Source organism: Ovis aries, chromosome 11 (genome assembly GCF_016772045.2).
Source record: "Ovis aries strain OAR_USU_Benz2616 breed Rambouillet chromosome 11, ARS-UI_Ramb_v3.0, whole genome shotgun sequence".
NCBI lineage: Eukaryota > Metazoa > Chordata > Mammalia > Artiodactyla > Bovidae > Ovis > Ovis aries.
In genome coordinates, this window is record NC_056064.1 from 38494232 (window position 1) to 38520880 (window position 26649).

Here is a 26649-nt window from a genome sequence, read left to right on the forward strand (position 1 = left end):
GGTCACACCCTCAAGCACCCAGGCTCCCTGGACCTCACCATTTCCCCCAGCTCCATCTCCAGGTCACTCTTCTCTACGCAGAGCTTCTCGTAAGCCTGGATCATCTCCCCAAGCTGTTCTTCCTGCTCCTTGTTTTTCTGCAACTGGATGAGGCACAGAGAGGGCAGAGGGCAGCCAGAGTCAGGCCTACCTTGACTTGGGGGCAGAGCAGCACCCTGTGCCTCCTACCCCCACTGCCAGCACCCAGTGGAAGGGCAGGCGGAGTTGAAGCTGGTACTGTGGGGGACCATGGCCATCTCTGATCAAAGAGACGGAAGGCCAGAGGCTGGGGTTGGGGATTATCAGAGGTGGATTGGAACAAAGACTCAGGGAGGGCTCACCTCATGCTGGAACTGGTTGAGCCGTTGCTGCAGGCTGACTTTCTCCACCTCCAGCAGGGAACCATCCTTGATTTCATACAGAGAGAAACCGTGCTCCTCCCCAAAGTCACTGATCAGTGGGTACTGCAAATGAGGTAGGCCCTCAGAAGAGCTTTAGCCTAACTGTGTCCCCGTCCCACAACCTGACTCAGAGTTCTAGTCTCTCCCTCCCAGTTCCAGTGGGATCTGTTCATCCCAATTCCCATAGCCCAGGAAGCGGTTCCCACCAGCCAGATCTTTTTTAGATCTAAGGTCTAGCGTTCCTAAGAGGATCCCTCCCGATCCCTTCCTGATTTGTGCTGGGCTCTTCGGAGTCCCCATCCATCCAGAGCAGCCATAATCCTCATGAGGGATCCTCGAGTGCCCCAGACCCCTCTTTCGGATCCATGAAGTCTCTGCTGGATCTCCAGCAGCCCCCTCCCCTGCCACACACACAGTCAGACCCCCATCACCCCCAGGTTCTGACCTTGATCTCGTAGACTTTGAGGCGGCGGCGGAGGGTGGCATTCTCCCTCTCCAGGCCCCCCAGCCTCTCCTTGATGTCTCCGTAGGCTGTGATCAGGGCAAAGTGGGAGGCAGAGCACATGTCCTCCCCCAGCGAGGGATCTCCAGGGGCATCCAGCCACACCTCACTGGGCCCCAGGGCCTCCTGGGTCAGGATGCTGATGTCATCCTCAAACATGGACTCCATGGCAAGGGCCTGGGCCACAGCCCGCCCTGGGCCTCCTGGGAGAGCAGGAGCAACGGTGGGGAGGGGGGCCCAGAGCTTGTCCCAACACCCCTTGTCCTAGCCTGAGGAGCTCTGTGGCCAGCTGAGATGCAGCCTGGTCCTGCCTCTGTGTCTCACAGCTCCCTCCCAGACCCATCTTCTCTTCTCTGCTGCCCTGAGGAAGGGGCTGGGACCAGAAACAAGTAAGACTTGCGGGGGACAGTGGGAGCAGGGACAAACAGGGACAAGTAAGCGAAGCCAGAAGCGGAGAAGGACTCTTTCCGGAACCCAGGGAGACCTGTGGACAGGAGAGCGCTGCCTTCCCAGCACCGGGGGCCCAGATGAGGCCTGCCTTGACTTACTCCTCAGTCCCCTCCCCACCCCAGGCCTCACTTCCCCAAATACCTCTCTGACAAGCTCCTCATGCCAGGCCTCCCGCACCCCTGGCTCCTCCCTAAGGAAGGCCCAGTGCTCTGGGAGGGTCAGCCCCACCACGGTCAGCACATCCTCTGCTGGGCCCCCGCCCAACTTCCCAGCTTCCTCCTGTAGGATCCCAGAGTTCAGGAAAAGGAAGCGCCTCCCCAACTCACACTGGGTTTGTGGCAACCCTCCAGGCCCTCCTCACCCCTGACCTGGGACCCACAGGAAGTCCTCGGCTGTGTCTGAGGGAACACAGAGGGGAAGGGGGCTCTGGGAGAGGCCGCAGGGCTCAGGTGAAGAGGGCAGACAAAGAACTCCTAAGCCCGGCCTGTGTGCCTGCACACAGGGAAGTGGGGAGCCCTGGGAGGGGGCAGGAATGACTCAGGGCTCCCGAAACAGTAGGCGAGGGGGTGCGTGTGTACTTCTCCTGGCCCTGTTTATGAATGTGTCTGTGGCTGGCATGTGTGGGGGGAGTGTGTGTCTGTGAATGAGTGTAGGTGTGTCATAGTCAATGAGCGCCTTAAGCGGGGATGCAGGCGGGGGTCGGATGGAGGGGGAAGTGACCGGGAGGCCGTGAGTGTTTGTGTGTGCGTGTGTGCACGCGTGCGTGAGCGTGTGTGAAGGGTGGGCACGTTCGGGGCCGTGTGTCACGTGAGGCACTATGGGAATGTCCGAGGTGTGCGCGCGCGCCGGAGCATGTGTGCGCGTAAGAGAGGGGGCTCCCGAGGTGTGAATTGAGGCAGTGGGGTCCGCGACCTCCCAAAGCCGGGCAGCAAAAGCCTTGGGTGCAGAGGACTCGGGCCCAGGCCCCAACACCGCCCCGCATTAAGTGCCAGGGAAACGCGTGTGACCGGGTCTGAGTAAGAAGTGTGTGCGCGTGTTTGTAGGGCTGGCCCCACCTTTAACCCTCTCCTCTCCAAGCCTATCCCCTCTCCCCCAGCTCCGCTCACCAGCGCTCACCACACCCCCGACCCCCGGCCCGCCACTTCGAGCCCAACCCCACGAGCTGGGGCTCTGCCTCCTGGGCGATCGCGACCCGCGTTTGCTTCCTCTGCATTCTCTCCCTTCGGCCCAGCGGCCCCGCGCGAGCGCGACGACAGGCGGATGGGGAAGGGGTGCCTCCTCGGCCCGGGCCCCTTCTGCGGCCCCTTTAAGAGCCGCCCTTTAAACCCCTTTAGCTTGGCCGACAGAAATTGTCGTCCCTCCCCCTCTCAGAGGCCCGGACCAGGCAGCCCCCTCCCCCACTGCCGCCGAGCCCCGGGCCCCTAGTCCACCTCCGGGGCCGGGGAAGGGGCTCCGGAAGCGGTGCGGCCTGAGAAGCGGCGGAGGAGGGGGACAGGGGGAAAGCGAACGGCCGACGCCGGACCCTTCCCCTCCCCGCTCCTCTGGACCAGCTGCGGGCCAACCTCCTCTTCAGCCCACCCAGCGACCCCCGGGGGCCAACCCTAGGCGCCGCTCCCCTCCCCCCGCCCAGCCCTGCCGGGACTCACAGCTGCTGCCGGTTCCTGCTGGTAATCGCAGCTTACCCCCTCCGCCTGCTCCCTCCCCAGACGGGCACCGGTGCCCCCACCCCCCTGGCACCGCGCTCCGCTCTCGCCCTGTCGCCGCCGCCGGGTCTCTCCCCACCCCCCACCCCTCCCCCCAGCCCCCCTCCCTCGCTCCCGCCCCGCTCCTCCTCCGCCGCCGCCGCCGCCGCCTCCTCCTCCTCCCCGGCTGCTCCGGGTTTCTCTGGCTGGGAAGGCGCCGCGGACCCCGCCGCGGCCACCACCACGTGGCGAGGGGCGGCCGGCCCCCGCCGTGCGGCCCAGCCTGGCTGCGCGCCCGGCGCCCACCGGCTCCCCGCCGCGCGGCCCGCGCTCCGCGCCCCCTCCCCGACGCCTCCCCACGCAGTGTGGCGTGGCGGGTGTGTGGGGGCGTCTGCGGACAGCGTAGGAACTCGGGTGGTGCGTTGGGATTTGCTTTGAGGATATATATTTTAGGGGAAAGTGAGATTCTTTATTGGATTGTTTTGGTCTTTGCTCTTTTGAGAAGGAAAACATTAGACCTACTCTTCATTGCTCTTGGGGGAGGGGGCATTGTTCTGATAATAAATACTGTAACCGTGGAGTTCAGTCGGATTAGCGTTAAATCAGTAACTTTGGAAATTAGAATGAACTGAGGAGATAAAAGTTCATTAGGAAGAACAGCTTCCCTCTCCCACACACAACCCCCTCCCCCAACACACAGAGGCGCCCACAGGCCAGCGAAATGAACAAACAGATTTCACCCTTTCCACAAAGAGTATTTGTGCACCTGCCAAACTGCTGGGGAGGAGTCACAAGTTTTTGTCCCTTTCCCACTGTGTGACCTTAGGCAAGTGACTTAACCCTTCTGAATTAAATTGGCGATAATTCCTGACCTGGGCAACTGTAGAAGAGGAATGGGGATAGGAACTAAAGGTGATCTGTGACTCGTCTCCTCCGGGGTGTTAAAATCTTTTTGGTTATTCCCTGATGGATTAAAAAACGTGGGCTGAGGCATGGCCAGCCTGGCTGCAGTAGAGAATGATCCGGGAAATTCTGGAGGACTCTGGCTAACTCCTGACAAGCCAACCCTGGAAGCAGGGTATAGGGTAAATCAGGGGCTTTGGGTGGGTTCAGCATTTAGCTTGAAGCCTCACATCTGGAGAGAAGGTTCAGGCTGCTGGGAACCTGAGCCTACTTTTTTGGCTACTGGAGGAAGGGGTGGTGAATGCGGAAAGGACAGGAAAAAACGTTTCTTGCTGTGAGCTTTGAGAAGCAGCAGCAGCAGCTCCCATTTTGCCCCACTGTAGGGAGAAGAGTGGACTGAAGGGTGAACTCCTCCCAGAAGAGCCAGCAGAGGCTCTGTAGTCCTTCCTTTCAAAGAAAGGGATTCTCACCGCTTCCTACCTCCTCCTTTTCCTGCTGCTTTCCTTTCCAGTCTCTCCTGCTAGACTTTTACAGTCCAGAACACTGGCTTTTTTTCTGAGCCACGTGGGACAATCCCCCTGCCCTTTAGATATGAAGGCTACCCAGCTGGGACATCTGACACCCCACTAATCCAGAGGGCTGGGCAGGTGTCATCTTCCTTAAGACTGTACAGGTTCTCTTCCAAAACTTAGAAGACCAGGCAAAAGACTAGAGGCTGGAAATAAATGTAGTGGGGTTGCCTGAGGTCTTAATGAGCATGGACTGGGCCATCAGCTGGACCTGAAACTGACTGGCAGCCCTTCTCTCACTGGAAAGGGTAATGGGCCCAGGTATAGTCTAAGCACACACTCTACAAGATTAGTTGTCAGCTTCTGATGCTTCTGAGCTGGTCAAGGTTCAGGCCTGAGTCACCCGGCAGGGCCAGCCCAGTGATTTATCTGGGATTCTAAGCAATTGGTAGCAAAAGCCCAACAGATATTATGCCTGGTTCAGCTGCCCCCAAATTACCTCCTTGGAATCTAGACCTAATTTCATAGCATCCCCCCATTTCTGATTCTGTTGTTTGTATTGGACAGACATTGAGAACAGGGACTGCATTTTATCCATCCTTATCCCCAGCTGCCCTGATAGTACTTGCTCACTGTACGCTTATTCAAGGATTTCGTGAACACCTGTTGTCTCCTGCCCTCATGGAGCTTATGTTCTAGTAGAGGAGTCAGATGGGAAAAAAAAATTAATAAATGAAACAATTATAAATTGTGATAAAGAGTAAGAAGACACAAGGGGTAACAATAAAGAATAATTTTTTTGGGGGGTGGGAATCTGCTTTAGATAAAGTAGTCAGAGAAGATCCTCTGGTGAGGTAATGTTTAAGGTAAACTTTGAAGGGTAGGAAGGAGTGTTCCTGGTTGAATAAGTGGGTGAAGTTGTGTGACTTTTAGATGTTACCTCTCTCACCTGAGAAAACTGGCAATTGGTCTGAATCCCTTGTAAGAACCCATATTATCAGGGTTCATCATGATAGAGACAGAGAAAGGTAAAACCCAAGGTCCTGGGGAAAGGGGGGGGGGGGTAAGTGAGAGGAAAGGCTGGAATGTGTTGGATGGCTGAGTTACTGGTGGGAGAGACAGAAGCAGGGCCCAAGTCAGCCCAACATGTTTTCTCCTTGGAAATCATCGGAGTGGGGACTGTCTCCCACTCCCAGGACTCTTGCTCTGGAGAAACACGATCTTTCCTGTCCCATTCTTGCCTTAAATGGAGGAGGTGGTGGTAGCAGCTGGCAAAAAGATTGAATCAAAATAAAATGCAGATGACTCAAATAGAATCAGGCAGGCAGAAAAATTGATTAGACACATGTGACAATGCTGGATTCAGCTGCCACCTTAGCCCTCCCGTTCTAGACCCTAGAAAATTAGGGTTTGCTCCAGAACCATCCTGGGATTCCAACTGTAGCCAATAGTTTTCCATCATATCAGAGGTTTGCACAGTTGGCAAGACTCATTCCTTCCCCAGATCCCCATTTCTGTGGAAGTAACATACATTCTCCAGTCAAATCTGCAAGGTTTGGGTACAGTTTATAACTATTTGTGCTTCATATTTTTCACAACTGTGTGCATTTCTGCTATCTCCCAATTAAAAATTCGTCTATAGGCATACCTTGTTTTATTATACTTCACTTTATTGCACTTCCCCAGATACTGCTTTTCACGAATTGGAAGTTTGTGGCAATCCTGCATTGATCAAGTGTATTGGCACCAATTTTCCAACAGCATTATTCTTAAATGAAGGTGCGTACATTTTTTTTCAGACATATTGCTGTTGCACACTTAATAGACTACAGTATAATGTAACTTTTATGCACAGGGGAAACTAAAAAAATTGGTATGACTTGCTTTATCAAGATAGTCTCTTTATCAGGATGGTCTATAACAGAATCCACAGTATCTTTGAGTGAGATATACCTCTACTGAATTTTTGAATACTATGTGCTGTCCAGCAGATGTGAGCTCCATGGGAAGGTTTTATTTGCTTCATTCACCACTGTATCCCTGGAGCCTGGCACATAATTTAATGACAGTTATTGATCAGTAAATTTAATTAATGCATGTGTTGAGATCCTGTGCTTAGAACTTTCTATTTTCCTTCATTTGGATTCCTATTTTGCAGATGAGGAGTCTCCTGATCAGAAAATAATTTGCACAAGGTTATACTCTAAGGACTTAGAATATTTTGAAGGGCAGGGGTCAGAAAATAGGAGGCATTGCTCATTGCAATGAAGAGCTAATTCACAGGAAGCCATTTCATATCTTTTCTTCAGGATGGTGACAGGCTGTCCCTCTGCATCCAGAGCTCAGGCCCGGCTCCAAAGCTGAGATGTACTTTGCTTTCAAACAAGAAGGTATGTTTCATACCCAGAGTTAAGCTCAGGAACTTATGGCCTAAGAACACTTGGGAGAGGGAACAGCTCAGGCCTCCTACCCATGCTGCACTGCCCAGGATTGGCTGATGGCACAGGGGTAATTCAGAGGTGGAGTGCACTTTGGGGCCATCAGGCACCAACATCCACCCTGCCCCCTGGCCCTGTTCCCCAAAGCTTCTAGCTGAGGGGAAGTGAAGCAGAAGTACAGGGAGAAGATTCAAACTCCAGCTGGGAGTAAAGTTGGCTTTAGGAAGTATGTCACACACCTCCCCCTCCATCCTTGAGCTGTTTTGACAGTTGACAAAAGGTTCACAGTGGACCTCATGGAATCAAGGCAAAATGACTTCATCATTTAATTCCAAAACTCCTTCATCCATGTCTCTCCCTGCTTGTTACCTGTAAGCTTGCTGGGAGCAGTGGCTCATCTGCTCATCCTTGAGCCACGCACAGCAGTCTGCAACAGTCCAGCGGGGCAAGCACAGCATGGGGAGTCAGCCCTGCTTCGCTTACTGGACAAGGTTCTTGCCCCTTCTGCACTGCACTTTTCTCATCTGTGAACTGGGACTAAAATGGTCTCTTTGTTATAGGGTTGATGAGGGTTACTTGTATTAGTTTATTTAAGATGCTTATTACAAGCCTGGCATCTTAAGTGCGTAAAATGAACACTGTATGACTTGACTAATCCTGCTCCCATTTCTCTAATTAACCCAAGGTTAAGAGGCTAGCCTGAAGTCATCCAGCAAATGAGGTAAGAGCCAGGAGCCCAAGTCTCTGCCTTTCAAAGGCTAAGTGATACCATTTCAGAGACCCCCCTCAACTGTACTAGCGTGTCATTAGTTCAACAAATATTTATAAAGGTCTACTGTACTTCAGACACTGCCCTAGGCTGAGGAAAGACAGTCAAGGTCACCAAATTTGGGAGCCTTCATTATAGCTGGCAAATCTGGCAATAAATAAGCAACAAATGCACCTTTACATACTGCTGTGAAGGAAATGGATGGCATATCTTAAATACGTACAGTATGGATCCTTGTTTTGTATTACTAAGATGGACAGTATCTGTCTAGGACAAATGAGAGAAAAGCTTGGGCTTTGGTATCTGACTGACTGGCCTGGGTTTGAACTCTAGTTCCATTGTGACCTTGGTCTGATAAATTACCCTTTCTGCCCCTCAAGCCTGTATATTCTCCCATACAGCATCCTGCTAAGGTTTTGAGAATTAAGGTATAATAAAACATAAAATCTCAGCGTTTACAACTTTTCACATCAGGGAGGTCAGGCTAGAATCCTTGATGAGGCCAGGTGCAACTATAACCTTGTACTTTTATGTCCTTTCTCAGTGTTAGTTGAGAAGGGAGTTAGATAGGAATGGGGAATTATCTAGAGGACTGTTGGGAAAAGATTCTTAGGGGAAGCAGCTTCTCCCCATCATTAGATAATGAACAGATACCATTCTTTCCTCCAAGTATACTTTCAATGGAGAAATGTTCTTGCCATCACTCAAAATTTAATGCAGTCTAGTTAAGAATTACAAGTTACCCTCTATAACCCAGTATCTCCAAAGTTGGGTACAGAAAAAAAATATTAGAACTCCTATTTATATTTATTTTTCATATAATTGCTTTTTAATACCTATTTTTGTGTCTTATGATTACACAATATATGGGGTACAGTAGTACAGGTATATAATTTATCAACACATAGGGGTATGCATGATCAAAAATTTCTTACTGACGGGTGTGCAATCAGAAATGGTGAAAGGCCACATGGAGGCTAAGGTAGGAAAATGAAGGTCAGCCCTCATTTTACTTGTCCAACATAAAGTAAGAAAGTGCATTTTTCCATAAAGTAGCCTGCAGGCATCTCACTGCACTAATAAACAGCAGGGTGAAAGAAAGGACCGTTTCTTAATCTCAAGTTAGTGTTCTTTCCAAGTTTCGGGCCTAGGGGGGCAGAGGTGGGGAAAGAGTGTAAGCAGAAATTAAGTACACGCTGCAAACTAAAAAATCCAACTTTTGGATAAGCCATTAAACAGACCAGATCATTAGCCTGAAAAATATGCACAAGACAGGACAGTCTCCAGCAGTTTCAGATTTCTCTGGACAGGAAACCTCCTCCACGTAGTTCTTTCTCACTGCCTCAATTTGCAGGAAATTGTTTCTCACTCATTTCCCATTGTACTACAGTAGAGCTTTTCCTTAGATGTGTCCTTCCTCTCCCCAACTCACACATCTGTCACCATACATACCAGCTTCTTTCAAACAGCTCATTTCACCTCCAAAAAGGTGACACCATCTAGAACCAAAAATGAAGCAGCAAAATGTTGAAAATAAAAATAAAGCGGACTTTATTTAGAAGATAAAGGTGGTGGTATCAGTTTTGGTTAATAAAGTTGGGCTCAAGTGTTTTAACAGGTCTTTTACTGCCATCACAGACTGGCATGCCAAGGGCATTCTGAATGCCAATTACAGACGGAAGTTGTTTCAAAATTCAAGATGCTATCAAAAGCTGATGGAGTTTGAATTTTTCAAGTTGGACTAACACACTTTTATATAAGAGTGACTAGATTACTTGGTTCTGAAAATGAAAATACTATACTGAGCAATTCCCCTCCTCCACAAGTCCCTAAGGCAATGTTGCAGTTGCCTCTGACAGCCAAAATCTCAACATTTCAACAGAAGGGAGCTGGGAGGAACTGGGAAAATGAAAAGCAAAATTAATAAATGTAATTGTAATTGATACAGGCAGCTGCCACTTGTGGCAAACCAAAGCCTAGTCTGATGCCTATTTTCTTCACATTTCACTGACATCTTACCAGACGGTAATGACATTCTTGAAGGAATGTGCCAAGACTAGAGTGGGGAAGGCCCAGACAGTGAGTGGACAGAATGCATTTTGCATCCAGTTGCCTTAGGTGGTACAGTTGATTAAGGACAAATACCCAGTGGGAAGACCTACTAGCCAAAGGTAACTAGAAAAAGAGGATAATAAACGCATAACCAGTGCAAAGAAAACTGCGAGGCACCAAGACCGCAAACCAACCAGCCCACTTTCCTCCTCTCCATCACTGAACGGATCTGGGAGAAAGCATTAGTAACAGCACTTGTCAACTGCTTCCCTGGAACAAAACATGACAAAACACACGGAAGGTTTTGTTTTCATCATGGTTCTCGGTGTACTTTATTCTCCTGCTGTCTAGCTAAGCAGCCCACACAGGACAGAAATGGGTAGCACTGAGGAATGATCAGATTTTTTTTTCTCCCCAATATTCCTGCCCCCTCCCTAAGCCCTGACCAACCCTATCAGGAATGGTTAGTAGATCATCCTTTCCCTCAAGGAACAACTAAAATTTAAACAAGGCATTAGAAGGCCAGGCCTCTTCATAGGGCTTAGGAGCTGGTGTGAGCTCTTTATTCACAATGGAGCGTCTTTCCTTCAAACACCTGGATTTTTTTTTTTTTTTTGTACACTGGTTCATAGATCGGCACTTGACTTTGAACCTGGCACCAAAAGGCACAATATCTGATACCCTGTACAAGAGCTATTAGAGATGCTGCCATATGGATGGGCAAAACTGAGCCAATCCCACGTATGAATGGAAGGCCTGAACAGGGAGTTGGCAAAGAGAAAAAAATGTAAGCCCATATTTTTTGCTAGAATGGAAGTAAAAGTGGAAAGTTAAGGTCTTATTTTTTAATCCTCCAAATACCAGGAAGCAATTTAAAATCTTCCTTGGTGCTTTTGAAAGCAGCATATTCAAAATGCCAGCAAAAACTCCTAATAATTGCAAAACCAAAAGGGGATCAAAGCTCACTGACATCCCTCCTTATTGCTGAAAGAGGCTAAAACCAAAATTCAAGGTGCCCTGTTCCCTTGTAAAAGGGAAAAAAATTGTCTGATTTAGTTATCATAGCACATCACACTTTAAACAAAAATATTAAAGCGTGTGACCAGGGAAATGTTTTGACACCATTTTATTAATCTTCAACTTCAGTGGAAAAATATAACCTTTTCAAGTGCCATTTTCATCACAAGAGTTCTAATGTATATATATGTGTGTGTATATACACACACACACATATGTATTCTTTTGATCACTTGGTTTTGAAGTGCAGCAAGAGACCAATACCTCATTATAATCAATCAAATAAATGAGAACAGAAGGCCAAGCAGTTTCCAAATGGTTATTTTATCAGATTGTTTATAAACATTAATTTTTCCTTGTTTGCAATCCAAAATAGTTACCTGAAGTTTGCTGTTTGTATGTGTTTTGTTCTCAGTATCTGTTTTCTAAACTCTTTGGCACAATTTTCTGGGGGCGTTCAGACTGCCACAATACATGTCAGGAGAGAACTTTTCTTTTGTGCTGCCAATTCTGAGCGTTTAAATTTTGGTTTGTTTGGGTTGTGGCATTCTTTTGAAGTCTGCATTCTTTATTTGTTAACAATGTATTTTTATTTTTTCTGTATCCTCTAACTCCAGAGTTGTTTTTTTTTCTCCCCCCACCCCACCCCCCACTTCTACATTCACAGTTGAACCATATTATTAGGAAAGGCGCCTTGATGAAAAGATCAGGATGGGAGCTCTGACCATTCGTCAGTGTTTTCCCTAAAATTAAAAAAAAGAAAATGAAAGAAAAAAAAACCCAAAAAACAAAACCTAAAGAGCGTCTTTCCTTTTTTTTTTCTTCTCTTACATCTCTTGTGCTGCATCAGTAGACCGAACTTCAGTTAGTTTTATGAAATGCAACATCTAACCCCTTTTTTTTTCTGGGAAAAAGAAACTGCAATGACTTGAAGTTGAGAATGTGGATACCGCCTCATTCACACACACTCATTCTCAGACTGTGAAGAACCCCTCACCCTCCTTTTAGCCGGCACGCATACAGTACCAGTACCATGTGGCAAAGGTACACCAAAGGTGGGCTTGAGACCCAGGCTCCGTCTCTCTCATCAGTAGCAAAGGCCAGGCTGCCTTTTACAGCAAAGCACCACAGCTGAACCCAGTCCCTCCTCCTCTCCCAAGCTAGTCATTCCACTCGGCACCGGCCAAAAGACAGAAAAGCTAGTTCTAGCCTCTCCTGGGACGAGAGCTTCCTTTTTTATAAGCAAGTAATTCCACTGTTTTTCACTTTTCCAAGATGGCCGACGTTATGGTTTTCTACGAAGTCAGTGCTTACTTAGCTCACTAACAGCACTGCTGTTGGCGGCTGCAGCTGCTGCTGTGGCAGGATTTTCAATATGGTGTGTTTTCAAGCCTCACTCACTCATTCTCTCATTTCCCAAACATTCAGCATCCGTGCACACTCCTCACTTCCGGGTTTTTCAAAAGATTGGAGATTTCCAGTGGGGGTCTCAGGTTATCATCCCAATGGTAACAGATCTAAAAACAGATGGAAAAAAGGTCAATTTTTGAGATTGCATATAGCCAATAGAGCCAAACATCTCACTGATTCCTACAATTAAGTGCTCAGAGACCTGAAGTGAATTTGTCAACTTTTCAAGGACTGATTATTTTTATTAGTTCCCTATGTGCCATCCACCTGCTTTCATTAGCACTTACAAAGGGTGGAAAACTATAAAGACAAAACTCAAAATGGCCAATTTTACTGAGATGTGTGTCTGCACATGCTAAGTCACTTCAGTTGTGTCTGACTCTGTGCGACCCCATGGACTGTAGTCCACCAGGCTACTCTGTCCATGGAATTTTCCAGGCAAGAATATTGGAGTGGGTTGCCATGCCCTCCTCCAGGGGATCTTCCCAACTTAGGGATCAAACCCATATCCTTAATGTCTCCTGCATTGGCAGGTTGGTTCTTTACCACTAGTGCCACCTGGGAAGCCCTGAGATCTGTGACGTAAGATAACTGAGTATGTGAGAGAAAAACAAAGCTATATTTCAAAGCAGAGGTCAGACAACTCCAACTTTGGATATCTTTTGTAAAAGAAAGCCATGTCTAAAAGCACTTCAGTAAAGAAAGAACATGAGGAAAGAAATAGCAGCAAAAAAAAGATTTACGGGAAAAGGCCATTATCGATGACTTTATTAAGGTTCCAAAATGATTTGGGGCGACTTCATTGAATTCTAGTCATATAAATTCTGTCCTTTATCACCAAATACTTGGCTCAAAGAAAGAGGGGCTGCCTGACCCTTTCAGTAGTATAAGGCTGAGGAACAAAGTCCTGGCTCAGCAGCACTTATACGGGAAATAGTATAAAACAAAACACCAAAAGAAAGTCCTTGTCAGGGAAGTCTAAAGAAAATGTACCTCCTCCCCAAGAAAGCACAAGAAAGCGGGCAGTGGAAACAAGCTCTTACCAAGCTTGGTTCTTCAGTTTCCTCAGTTCTTTCGTTGCCCATGTAGCAAGGGTTTTCGCTTTGTTAGTCTTCGATCTCCGCCCTTCAGTTAACAGTTCATGGATCATTGGCCTAGCTTCTACTAACTTCAGTACATCCTTCCCAAATGCTGTACACAAGTCCCTGTGCAAAATAAGCACAACTGAAAATGAGCTCTTGGCCCGACAACAAGACCATGTTTAGAACCTTCCACACCTATAGCTAAGCTAGCTATAGGTTTCTTGGTATTTACCTACTTTTTAAAGCCAGAAGAAATTTTCAACATAAGTCAGTCTAATACCTGCCCTCAAAAGATTACAAAAATGAGATGTAAAAAAAAAAATAGAATGACCTTACCCAAGGTTCCACAGCCAATTCATGGTAAAATCAGAACTAGACTCCAAGTCTTTGAGCTCCTCAAAACCAATGTTCTGTCTTCTAATGATGCCTCAGAAACCCTCAGTAGAGGAGGCCAAACAGAGGTAATTTGTTGACCAGCATCAGAATATGAGATGTTGACATAGATCTGATGTTGCTTCTATACTTCTTTGAGAGCTCACTTCTTAGAGTTTGGTGGGGGGAATTAGAAATCTGGAGGGTCTAGAATGAGATTAGAGCTAAGTCCGAAATGAATGATCACCTAAGAACTCAAAACAGGGTATGATGGGGTCTATTAAAGAAAGAAGTCCCCCCTGTGCGAATCCAGGCTACTCTCAATATTCTTTATAACGTGTCTTCTCATTTTCTATGAGAAGTTCTATTCAGCTATCAGAAGCAGGGTATAACCTACCCTATCAGTCCAGCAGCACAAGCTACTACTCCGTCTGTATGATCCTCATCTCCAGCAATGTGGTCAATGAAAGACAGAATAAATTCTACTCGGGGCTGTACCAGCATCACATCCGCTATAAAAGAAAGAGAAGGTCGAATGAGGTTGCCCTCCACCTGGCAGGCATACACCCTGTTTCAAAATTCCCAAATACCCTATGCCCATCATGGAGGCTTCGGTCTAGAGAACTAGTCGTACACAGTTACACCAAACTGTTTTTCCTCATTCGTCAAGTCAACAGAAGAGGTAGATACTCCTTAACAAACAGAAGTATGTATATATATATAGAAGGACAAATGGAACCTTTCCTTTAAGCCTATATCATCAGAAGTGTGAAGTACAGTATTTCCCCGGTCAATAACAAAAAACATCAGGTGACAGAGGAAATCTAATCCCCCAATCCTTCAATTCAGATGACTGGACTGGGGGAGGGGCAGCACATCTCAAGAACTCCCACTTGGGGTTGGTATACATGTACCAGCATCAACAGGCTTGCTGGATTCCATCCCTTGCAATGATCAAACAACACAGCTGAGGAATGGTGGTCAGAAATAATAAAGTCTATAACCTCCCCCAAAGCTACTCCCTTCATTAGAGCACTGTTCCTCCTCCCCTTCTTTTAAGCAGTAAGTGCTAGTTTACAAGTAAGCCATGCAATGAGCACACAGTCCATCTGGCTAAGTGCACACTAGACTAAGTCAACTGGAATGTATACTCAACGGTGTACGTTCTCCTGGTCTCCCTTCAATCCCTGGACAATTCCGGTATAGGCTTCCAAGCAGCCTTCCCGTAGCTCATTCAGATAATCCACCATGTCATAGTCTGACTGCAAGAGAAAAAGAATAGGATCACTGTATTCGATGGCTTTTGGTTGTGCATTTGTGAAAAGTCCCACTCCTCCAATCAGGGCTGGACTTAAAAGATACCTTTAAGCTTACCTTGTCCACTTGGGCCTGGGAGGCCTGCTGAAGAGTATTCAAAACCACCTCTAGGTATTTTTTAAACTCTCCACCAATAGCAAGGGCAATATCACCAAACACTGACAGAATCTGTGGCTTCACAGACCTGTGAACATTTTCATTCTGACAAGGAGGAAAAAAAACAGAGTTCTGTCCAAAGACTCAAAGAGCTTTTTTAACAATAAGCAACTAATATATTGGGTATAGACCTGTAAGTGACATACACAAAAGTCAGCAGTGGTCATCTCTAGGTAGAGGAGATTATAATATTTACTTTTCCTTTGCACTTAGGTTCCCACCTGCGCCGCTCAGGTTCCATACATTGAGCATGCATCTCTTTATTTCCTTAGGTTAGAATCATCTTGTGAAAATGAACAATTCCCTTCATAAGCCCACAGCCAACATTCTGGAACATACAAACTCTCTGCCACAGATCTTGATGTTTAACCATCTAAGACTATGTGTGTAGACACTCACCCCCAAGTTCTCCAGTAAGAGCTGCATCACCTCGTCACAGAAAGGTAAGATGTTGGATTGCAGGGCACGGCATAAGTCTCCCACTAAGCCCACAGCCGCCAAACAAACCTGCAAAGAATTAAGTCGATCATCTCTGGAACAGAAAAAGGCTGCCAGCAAGGGGTAAGGCATACCTAGCTACTGATCCTTTACCACATGAACTTAGAGTTGAAGAAGGAAAGACCCTTCTTCCCTGAGCTTAGTTCATTTTAACAACCAATACGGCAGAAAGAGAATTACGGTTATTTAAACTATCATTAAGAAAGGACAGAAAAGACAATATTCACCAGGGATGGTGGTGGCAGAGACAGGTGGTTTATTGAAAACAAAACAAAACCCTTCTGAGGGTACTACTCTGGTGTGTCTAATATCCAGTTTCTTACTGACTACTTTTAGTTCAGACACTTACGGCAACAAAGTAGCTCAACCCTGATACACATGGAGAAGCCCCACCTGGGTTACAGGATCCAGATTTCTGTACTATAATACCCGCCAGGTATAAATGAAGACATAAACATATTATTTTTGAAAAGCACAGTTTACCTGGTACTCAGCGTAATTTTTCAATCCAATGCCCAAGAAGGGTTTAAAGGCCTCCATGTACTTTAGGAATTCACCACCCAACACTGTAAAAAAACCCCAATTTATTAGCACCACAGGATCACAGATGTGAGCAAAAATAACCATCTTAGCTCTCCCAAAATGTATGCACTCCAGTCAAAAGGCTGGGTAAAATGAGAGTTAAATAGCAATTTCATCATAAAGACATTACTGCTGTCTTGGACAAGCCAAATTCATTACTGCTGGAGATAATGCCAAATCTCCAGAGTGGGATTTCAGTCTGGTTGAAACTACCAAGCGGTATGGCTCTCAAGGAATGTCAAAGTTAATTATGAATTGGCTGAGCTAGTGATACTGATTTATACTTCTTCATCTGATTGTAACATGAACTCTTTGGAAGCCAGTTTGTTTTTTTGGCCTCACCATGTGGCTTGTGGGATTTCAGTTCCCTGACCAAGGATTGAACATGGGCCACGACAATGAAAGCACCAAATCCTAACCACCAGTCCATGAGGGATTCCCAGAAGCCAGCTTAATAAATCAGGATCTTTAAACAATTCCATCAAGGACTTACTTAACAAGCCTGTCAAGAAAAGCTGTCTGGGTTTCATATTCAATTCAGCTACTCTGGGAACTAAAATTAACTTCTGTGCCCTGCCAGGGTGGTCACAAGGGGCCGGACCAGTTGGACATAGGTTCCTTATGCTAGAAATGAGTCTGCCTTAGTAATACACCTTATAGACCACCACTGAAGAAGCATTCCCAGTTTCTGAAGTCAGATACGGTTTCCCCAAAGCAATTCTGAATAGTTAAGATATGTAACAATCAGAAAATCAATTAATTCCTAGAACTCAGTGTTTCATTCCATTCCATACTAAGCACCATATTGTCTCAACCTAGATCCAAAGCATTAAAACCCAAACCAGAAGGTACCAAGTGCCAGGAAAGAAAACATAAAACCTTTGCTTCCTCCATCCTTTACAGGTGTCAAAGCTCAATGAAGCAAGTTACGTTTCAGGGGGAAAAGGAACCCGAGGAACATGAGGTAGGTGAGTTCCCTCCACCCCCAAACAGCTGCCAGCCTGACTTGCACACTGGCTCCCATTCACTTCAGGGAGTGGCAGGGCAGTTACGCACAAATTTATACTCATGTTCACTCCAACTCTGAACTGACTCGATAACACGTATGTGAAAAGACAGGAGTATGCTTTTTGCAGTCAAAAATTCTTCATGGCTACTGAAACTCTCTTGCATTCTACAGAAATTTCCTTGCCTGACTGTGGCTCACTGACCTTCCACCAATGTGCTAACGGCCATTAGGGCATCCTCTTGCACTCCCCCAGACCCAGCTGTGCTTTGGAACATCCTTAACAGGGAGGCCATGACCACATCAGAGATCTGCAAAGCATCTTGATGTTGCACCTTCCGGAGAACATTCTGTAAAATGAATAAAAGTTCAGAATCTGGTAATTCCAAACCCTCCAACCAGCACACCATACTGTGTCTTTGATTTTTTTTTTTAATCAGTTAAGTCTCTAGAACTTTTTTTGGGGGAAAAGCTTTTTCTGCTCAGAAGTTTTGAAAGTGCAAATCAACTGCAACAAAACATACATCTAAATAACTCATCTATTTCCCAATTCAGAACAAGCATAAGAGGATCTTCCATCAAGTGTGATAAATCTGCCTCCATTATTTAGCTGTATTGAAATGGCAGTTAAATTATTTCAGCTTTGAAGAAGGACATGTCATATGTGAATTATTACTCATAAAACAAAAAAAGCAACCCTTTCAATGGCCTAACCCATTTACAGATTTTGGTCAAGAAAGTCTTGATAAAGCCAATCTGACTTTTCCCAATTCAACATTCTTCAAACCTCCCTCCTTACCCTTTGTTTCAACTAATGTCACTGAATCAGTAAAGAGCTGTTAACAGTCATGTTTTAAAAAATTAAGTCTGGTGTAAGGAGACTTAAGGAGAAGGGAGTCATAGGTAAGATGGTCTAGTTAGCATCACTCAATTCTATAACCTAGTACTACCCTAAGCACTAGACAAGTTCCAAGGTTTCCCTATTCTTAGGTAAAAAAGGGAGTAACTCTTCAGCCATGCCATCACGCTAGTCATGATCAAGGAGTAACATTTTCCCAGTCTCTCCTCAGAAAAAAAAGTCTACTGTGATTATCAGGAAATTATAAATTTATAATCTGTATATTACAATTATAAATAACAAAGTTTCCAAAAGCAGTTGCTTCAAAAGATGATGGCAAAAACACAAGGGTCTGTTTTTAGCTCAGTGAACCATAGCTGGGAACCAAATCTGACCAGGCTACACTTGAACAACCTGATGAAAACCAAAATGAAAGGCTGCTAATACAAAATAGCTTCATATTTGGGAGGACCATCACAAATGGGAGGAGTTTCCTTCCCTACATTGTACAAAAGGCAAATTTTATGGACAGACAAGAAAGGAAAATGGGAAACTCTCCTAAGACGAATGTCTTTTGAGAAGAGCTTCTGACCATCATCACCCACAACATCATCTTCATCCTGAGACACAGCGCTTTTCCTGGTACTATTAAGTGATAAGGCACCATCATACCTGAAGAGTTGCGCAGAGTAAAGACTGAAGGTCATTGAACTGGATCCTATCCGATGTGCTCTGGATATGTGACTACAAAGAAAAGAAGATCATGTTCTGAGTAAACACCTTCTGAAAGGCTCTGAACACCCTCCCAAAAAAGCTTCCATTTTTGCTGGATAAATAATCTCTACTAGTGCTAATGGAAAGTTAATAAACTTATGCATATATATGGTGTAACACATACATGAATAAACTGTACTAAGCAATGCAATTGGAAGTTGTAACGTTTTTTGTATGAGCCTTATGTCTTTCTAAGAACATATATACTTAAACACCGAAAACAAGAGAACAGTCTTGAAACAGAGCCATGTGTAAAGCACCACGCCCTTCCCGTCAGGAAGGCGTTCAGTCTCACCTCCATCTGGAGCACCTGTTGCAGGCGTTCCATGATGACCAGAGTAGTTTTCTGAACTGCAGGGTAACAGTCCTTGGCACTGTTTTTCACAATTTCCATTAGCGATTCATATGCAGAACTCCTCAGGTTGTTCTGGTGTCCATCAGGTCTATAAGGAACACACAGCAAAAAACCTTAAAGTCTTGACCGAGAAAGGACAGAGTCGTTCTTATGTAGACATTATCTCACTGAAAATAACCCCCAAACCAATATGGCTGCAGACCTGATCTGAAATTGGCAGACACAATATAGCCTGGAACCAAAATTTCAATCTCTGAGCCAATGATTATGTTCAATATGGTTTCCAGACCTGATAATTAGAATGGCCCTTTTAGAAAAGGGCTAAAATTATACGAAAAATAGTTAAAAATGTTGAAGAACCTATGTGGACAATAGACTAGTTTGCACAAAAAGCTATGAAAAAGATATCTTGGGAATTCCCTGGTGGACCAGGGGTTAGGATTCCATGCTCTCACTGCCAAGGGCTCAGGTTCAATCCCTGGTGGGGGAACTAAGATCCCATAAGCCAGGCAGTGAAGCACCAGGATTCTTTTCCTTTCTCCTATTGCAATGTTTCTATATTAGACAGCCCCCAAAAAGAGTGTAAAAGGAGTTGGATGCAAAGACACCACTCATTTCTGTTAAGTACCAGTTACCTGTCTGTGGTCTCCAAGAGCTTCTGAACTATGAGTTCAAAAGAAGATGATAAGCAATAGGTAGCTGGTTCTTCCTGATCATCAGCTACATCTGCAGCTTCATAAGCAGCTTCAGCCAGACTGGAGAAAGCCTTAAACCCAGACAGAGTAAATATTAATTAGTCCTGAAAACCCCATTCCAGAATCACCTCATTTTCCTTTAAGATACCCTGGGCAGTGTTCCTTTCCAACTGATCTAAGAATAAATCAATGGCAGTGAATCTTTAATTCTCCCTGTCAAGGTCATCTCAAGACAATATCTATACGTATCCTTAAATAAATGTATGTATCTGTATTTATATTTTGTTTCTCCCGCCCACAGGAGAAATATTCTCTAAACAGTACAGTATTCTCACCTACCATGAATGCCTACCACTTCATTTCTTCTCTTTGCATTCACAGGAAGCCTTTTAATTCCACTCATTCTTTATCTGAACTTCCTCCCCCAAATCCCAAAGTTCCCTAGTGAACTATACTCAGCCTATACTGACTCAGCACTTGGGCCGCCTACCTTCCTTCCCTCGTGACCCCTTCTCAGCAATGGTACTTTTCGTAGCCAGCAACTCTCTACCTTAAAATTTCTTGTCCCCAAGCCACTGAAGAAAAGAAAGAAAACCAAGTCCACAGAGTTTTCCCACTGGGTTAGCATGACTGTTCTAAACCGGTCACCATGAGTCAACAGCTCCCTCTGGGTCATGCAGCTCACATCTCCCCCACATTTTAATTGATGAAATTAGGAAGGAGATGCTATTCAAAAAGAGCCTTCTAGTGAGGTAGATCCATTTCTCTCCCACACCTCCTACTTCCTTGCCAATGGCTTAGTCAAGCTCCTTATCTCAACAGGAAGAAAATGCCTCACCCAGCACACATTTGAAGCCACTCTGGGCTCAGCACTGAGGCCCTCAATCAGACACTGCAGCAGGGGAGTCAAGTAGACATCATTGATGGCGGCTTCAGGGAGCAGTTCACAGATTCTGCCCACTGTCCATGCAGTTGTATCTCGAACAACTACACTGGGGTCTTTCATTAATTCTATTAAGGTGGGCATAGCCTGTAAACATAACAGTTATTGGCAAAACAAAACAAATATAGCCTGTAAACATAACAGTTATTGGCAAAGAAAAACAAAGATTGAAATTCATGCTGACCAACACCTCAGAAGAGGAAACACTGATAGTTGGGTTTTAACTCAAAGTTATCAAAACAGTTTTGTCATTTTATACGATATGCTTGTCAAATATTCAACAATATAACAAAAGTAACTGGAAACATGAAAAAGTCCCTCTCTCTTCATCAAATCTCAGTACAGTTTTATTAAGACTTTGGTACAAATACTTTCAGCCATCTTTATTGAATTATTCAGGCAGAGATCCCAGGATGCAGCTGAAATGGCATTTAGCTATTCCTGAAAGGTTGAGTTCCATATACTAAACTAAAATGCACTCTTGTGTCACTTGTTGTAGGAAAATAAATAACAAAACTTTCATTAAGATTTTTCATTACATGTCATTTTGTCCTGAGGACTGAATACCCACATCATTGAAAACCATGGAGAATTATTTGTGTTATAATATTTAGTGAAGAAAAAAGAAACCAACAAAAAACAAGTTGTAAAAGTATTCATACAGTAAGACCTCCACCCTAGTACGCACACAGAAGAAAACCTTCAAGGATAAATACAAAGCATTAATAATGTTATCCTTGGGCAAGAGGATTAAAGGTAACCTTTTTGGGGGCCTTGTCTCCATTTTTCAAGTTGTATGGTTTTTGTAATAAAAGTTAAGAAATACATTTTATGCCTCATTGACAGCAAACAGCTATCTATAAGTGACCTTTGTGGATGATTATTTACAGCTTTGTTCTTAAAGACAAATCTTCAAGCAAAAGGTTAAACGATAAACAATCCCACTTCCCACCCCTACACTCCCTTAGCTTTACCTGTATAACTAGTGGTTTGAGCTGATTGGGCTCTGGTCCTTCCAAGATGCAGCCAAAGGCCATCACTGCTGCATCCCGGTACCGCCAGTCAGGGTTCTTGATGTGCTCTTTGATGAAGGGAAGGACATGTGGGACAATGTCATCTTCACAGCAGGTGGCCAGAAGCATGAGGCACACCCCTGCTGCTTTGCAGGGGTTCCAGTCGTCATCGTCGTCATTTTCATCCTGGTTAAAGAATGTGACAGTAGTTCAGTTCTTGATCAAAGAAGCTCTTCAACTCAAAAGGACCTCTGATTACAGTACTCCCAATTATCATTACAACTTAAGCTTTGGGGAAGTAAATAAAATAGAAACCTTCATATCTTTATCTCCTCCACAAAAATTCGTCAACACAACCTCTGTTAAACAAGATGCAGACAGAGGGAAGGTATTTCTCACTACTATACAACAAGATGAACAAGCTCCCACTACATGAATACAGGTGAATTTCAAATACATAGAGTAAAAGGCAGAACAGAAGAAAGCTAAATGACTAGTAATATAAAGCTCAAAACTAGTCAAAACCTATGGAGTTAAAGGTGAGGGAAGAGGAAGAAGGCACTGGTAGGCAGAGCCTTCTGGTATGCCAGTAATTGTTATATTTCAAAAATTTAAAAAAGATTACATTTGGATTTCCCTTGAAACTGGCAATCAAGGTGTTTTTTATTGTGGCCATTCACACCAGAGTAATTTAAGACAATTATACTTATGCAGTTTCAGAAAATTACATACCTAAAGAATGATTTGTTTCCCAATGAGATGCACAGCAAAAATATACAAAAGCAAAAATACTAAGATCAAAAGATTAAAAAAAAAAAAGGCAACTGTAAAACTGAAAGATGAGATGAAAATTTAAGGGAACACCCAGTCCATTTCAAAGTAATATATCTCTACTTATCTTTTGAGACTGCTGTATTAAGAGTCATGAAATTCCCTAAAAGCAAATTATATTCCTGTATACACAGAAATCCTGCAGTGCTCAGTCACAGCATTATTTCCTCAGAGCACTGCCAGCTCTTTGGTATAGCTCACAGGCACCAGAACAGGTGAGGTGACAGAATCTTTCTCAACACCATAAAGCCAAAAAGAACACCAGAAACTAAGAACACTTCCTAGAAGATAACTTCTCAGGGCTTCCCTGGTGGCCCAGTAGTTAAGAATCTACCTTGTAATGCAGGGGACACCGTTCAATTCCTGGTCTGGGGAGATCCCACGGGCTGTGGGGCAACCTAGCCCACGCGCTACAACAAGGGCTGCGCCCTAGAGCCCACGTGCCCTAGAGCCTGTGCTCGGCGACAAGGGAAGCCACTGCAGCGAGAAGCCAGCTCAGCACAGCTAGAGGAGCCGCACTCTCCACAACCAGAGAGAGCCTGCGCGCAGCAACAAAGACCCAGCAGAGCCAAAGACAGTTTTTTAAAAAACAGATAATTTCTCTATTTACTCATTAAACCCACATTCTTCATGAAGTCTTGTTACTTTTATCTGGTCACAAACTACTCAGAGCCTAAAGGACCTTATAGATCCAGTTCAGCTCTTTGAAGTCATGGGTAACAGAACATCAAGTTGTTTCAGAACTGCGGAGTTCCTTCATGACAACTGTTCCACAGCAAACCCACCAGTACCAAGGCTTTACAGTTCACTTGACTAGATTTGGAGGGTAACTCACCTGTTTAGTTAGTGTCTGTGTGAGGATTGGAACCAGGTACTGTAGCGCTCCCTTGGCATAAAATTTGCTGGTGTGCTCAGGGGGCCGTCCTTGTTCTGCTGCCTGAAGAGAAACATAAAGCAAATTCTGGATGGCAGCAAACAAACCATGAAGGCATACCATATAAAGGCACACAGCGAGAGCTGCCCACGGGTCTGCACAGAGCAACAGGGACACAGAGCCCTCCCTGGCAGTCCAGCGGTTAAAGACTCCACGCTTCCAATGTAGGTGGCATACGTTCCATCCCTGGTCAGGGAAGATCCTGCAGGCCTTGAGGTGCACTCCGTCCCTCCGCCAAACAAATGGAGCCCATGGTAACATGCAGTATGAGTTGCCTTTGGAGGCACTCATTTTGTCTAGCTACTTCAGTGAGATTCTTTTAGGCCATACATAGAATCTACTTTAAAGGATCAAGGCAATCCTTCTTTTTTCACTAATTGACCTTTGGATAAAGAGATGCACTAAGCTCCCATGAGGAGACCAAAAGTTGGTGCTTTCTGAAGGACATAAAGACAATTAAGGTTGGAAACAAAGCCGGAATTTTAATTTGCAAGTACAGAACTAACCCCTTTCTCCATATCTGATTTCTTCACCAGAATTGATAAGCTATCAATTATACATCCCGTCCTTGCATTAGGATTTCCAAAAGAAAACAATTCAGCATCAGAGAGCATCTGGTTAAAATGTGACTGCCTGCTGCCCCCTTGTGTTCACAGGACTAATATTTACAACAAATCCCAACTGGTAAAAATAGATGCCGCATGGCTTTGGCTAGTGAAAAAAACCAAACCCAAAATCTCTACAAATGGAGATACCTTCTAACCCCAGTCAGAAAAAAGCTCTCCTAGAGGAGAAAAATAACATCCATAAAAAAGGTAAGTTCCAAAACCCAGTCAGAATAACAGCTCCCACCACTTCAGCCCTCTTAGGCTCACCTCTGAAGCTTCAATGGCCAAATCCATTTCCTCATCGCAGACATTGGACCAGAATTCTATCCCCTGTAGGGCTACCTCATCAATGTCACTTTTCATTGCTTCAATTGTGATCTTAAAAGAGAAAACAAGATACCCCAGGTTCCAAATAAGTGCTGGTTCAAGTTTGACCCCTACTACAACCACAGATATTCAAGTTTCAAAAATGTAGATTTATGAAAGCTAGGTCTGAAATGAAACGCAGGAAGAAACAGAGTTTTAAAATATACTCTTTTCATGAGTACAAAGTTAGCACAAGTTTTCTTGGCACACTGCTGATGAACTCAAATCTCAAGGAATTTCCTTGATTTCACAACATTAAATAAAAAGATTACGGAACTGACAGAACAGCATCTAAGAATAAGGGGCTTTTGCAATTAGCTCTATGCTCAACTGCATAAAACAGAAGTACTTACTGCAAAAAGAGCAGGACCCATATATGTCTCCATGTACTGATAATATAAGGACATTATCTTCACCAGATTCTGTAAGGCAGCCACTCGTACCTTGTGCAAACATCAGATTAAACCGTTTACTTCTTAGTTTAACAACAATGCAATCTGACAAAGGTAAATAAGTAACTGCTTCACTTAAGACGGTCAATAATCCATAGGATCAATCGTGGTATATTTGGGTAATATTTTCCTTTCCTTCTTTTTTACTTTAAAGGTGTCTGTGGAACCCTTGGCAGGACTACTTACTATTGCCCTCAGACTGGATGTTACTTCCACCTGCTTCAAGTGTCAAGGTTTAGGTTCCTGAAGTAGGAAAGCTGTTTCAAAGGCTATAACAGAAAACGGGCCCTTGAACAACCTATAGCAATTAAGTAGCAAGGCTGATCACAAACCATTTCTCCCTTAAATATTTTTTAAGAGGGTGGCAACTTCCATCATGTTAGCTTCCAAAGGACTATTCTTCCCTCTTCTCCAACGTATTGAAGAAACATTCTTTTATTAATAAAAGTATTCGTCAAACATTATTTCTGAAGTCACCAGATTCCAACATTTCAAACTACTATGCTAGAGTGAGCATCTCCTAGGAAAGATAGAAGACATGACCTTACACTTACCCTCGTATCTGGACACTGTGTGGCTTCACAGACTACCTGCATAATAAAGTGCCTTTCGGACTGCAGAAGAACAAAAATAAAGAGAATTAGAAGAAGCATATATACACACGAAAATTACTAGACCATCCCTTCAAGGAAAACCTCTCTTTCCCTCAGGGACCCACAGAACTCTGGACCGTTTGCAGGTTTTCCTGGACACAGCAATGGGACTATGAGGACTCTAGTGTTTGTCCTGGTGTCTACTATCTGACCTGCCCTCTAAGGAGGTCCCTAATCGTTTAATCCCTCAAATGATCTTCACTAAACAAGACCTGAAGAAGGAAGCAGATAGGAAAATGTAGGTCACAGGATTTAAATAAAGATGGTTAAAACAAAAAAATCATACATCAGGAAAACTTTCCTTGCATTTAAAATTTAAGAGAATTCTTAAACAAACCAAGATCAAATGTGGTAAAATATAGAAGATTAATGAATTTTGTTTGCTACCATCCTCTTTTGACATCTACAAGGAAAAACCCAGTTTTCCAAGCAATTAGAACTGCTTTGGTTTCTTAAACATCCCAACTTTGTCCAATCTAAGGCCCCCCCAAAACCAGAAAGCCCAACTAAAGAGTCAACAAATATACACAATGCTTTCAGACCATATCATCCAGCAATTCCACTTCTGGATAATATACCCAAAAGAACAGAAAACAACTTCTCAAAGACATATTTGTATACCCATATACACAGCAGCACTATTCACAATAGCCAGAAGGCAGAAGGAAGCAAACCAAATGCCCATCAACAAGCAAATACAATGGAATATTATTCAGTTTTAAAAATGCTGCAACAGGAATGAACCCAAGACATAATGCTAAATGAAATGAGCCAGTCACAAAGACAAATCAAATCCTGTACGACTCTGCTAATATAAATTATCTACAGTAAACAGACTCACAGGAACAGAAAGTAGAAAAGTTGGTTGCCTGTGACTGGGAAGGGGAAAACAGGGAATTAACAATTGTTTCAGTTTTGCAAGATGAAAAAAGTTCTGGAGATTGGCTGCAAAACAACGTGCACACACTTAACACTACTGAGCTGTACATTTAAAAATGGTTA

At 44.5% G+C, this 26649-nt stretch overlaps 2 protein-coding genes and 1 long non-coding RNA gene across 8 annotated transcripts in view; 1 reads left to right on the forward strand and 2 right to left on the reverse strand.

The window, feature by feature from the left end:
* The window catches only part of TBKBP1 (TBK1 binding protein 1), a 17633-nt gene extending 14561 nt beyond the window's left edge, over window positions 1-3072 (reverse strand). For 2 of the 4 annotated variants that reach the window (XM_042255894.2, XM_027974633.3), the window contains exons 1-4: window positions 3039-3072; window positions 886-1145; window positions 381-503; window positions 39-143 (exon numbers count right to left, since the gene is read on the reverse strand). In XM_042255894.2, the coding sequence (XP_042111828.1) occupies window positions 39-143; window positions 381-503; window positions 886-1110 (453 nt within the window). In that variant the 5' untranslated portion in view covers window positions 1111-1145; window positions 3039-3072. Of the gene's footprint in view, window positions 1-38; window positions 144-380; window positions 504-885; window positions 1146-1533; window positions 1585-2498 lie in introns of those variants that run through there. The other 2 variants (XM_060395570.1, XM_015098743.4) reach the window with 2 other exon arrangements.
* On the forward strand, window positions 2798-18948 carry LOC105610172 (uncharacterized). Of its 2 annotated transcripts, XR_009595576.1 has the most exons (5): window positions 2798-3059; window positions 6173-6265; window positions 6796-6876; window positions 15372-17143; window positions 17360-18948. It is a non-coding gene; the product is annotated as an uncharacterized LOC105610172 (long non-coding RNA). The 2 variants fall into 2 exon arrangements; XR_006061207.2 differs by having other exon boundaries at window positions 15372-18948.
* Window positions 9221-26649, reverse strand: part of KPNB1 (karyopherin subunit beta 1) — a 24243-nt gene continuing 6814 nt past the window's right edge. Inside the window, exons 6-22 of one of the 2 annotated variants that reach the window (XM_015098744.3) lie at window positions 25549-25608; window positions 24896-24985; window positions 24444-24554; window positions 23470-23571; window positions 21765-21989; window positions 20686-20877; window positions 19788-19918; window positions 19093-19240; window positions 18696-18767; window positions 17391-17535; window positions 16081-16163; window positions 15499-15606; window positions 15001-15144; window positions 14783-14888; window positions 14024-14138; window positions 13216-13377; window positions 9221-12279 (exon numbers count right to left, since the gene is read on the reverse strand). In XM_015098744.3, coding sequence (XP_014954230.2) covers window position 12279; window positions 13216-13377; window positions 14024-14138; window positions 14783-14888; window positions 15001-15144; window positions 15499-15606; window positions 16081-16163; window positions 17391-17535; window positions 18696-18767; window positions 19093-19240; window positions 19788-19918; window positions 20686-20877; window positions 21765-21989; window positions 23470-23571; window positions 24444-24554; window positions 24896-24985; window positions 25549-25608 — 1995 coding nt within the window. In that variant the 3' untranslated portion in view covers window positions 9221-12278. Of the gene's footprint in view, window positions 13378-14023; window positions 14139-14782; window positions 14889-15000; window positions 15145-15498; window positions 15607-16080; window positions 16164-17390; window positions 17536-18695; window positions 18768-19092; window positions 19241-19787; window positions 19919-20685; window positions 20878-21764; window positions 21990-23469; window positions 23572-24443; window positions 24555-24895; window positions 24986-25548; window positions 25609-26649 lie in introns of both variants that reach the window. The other variant, XM_060395569.1, reaches the window with a different exon arrangement.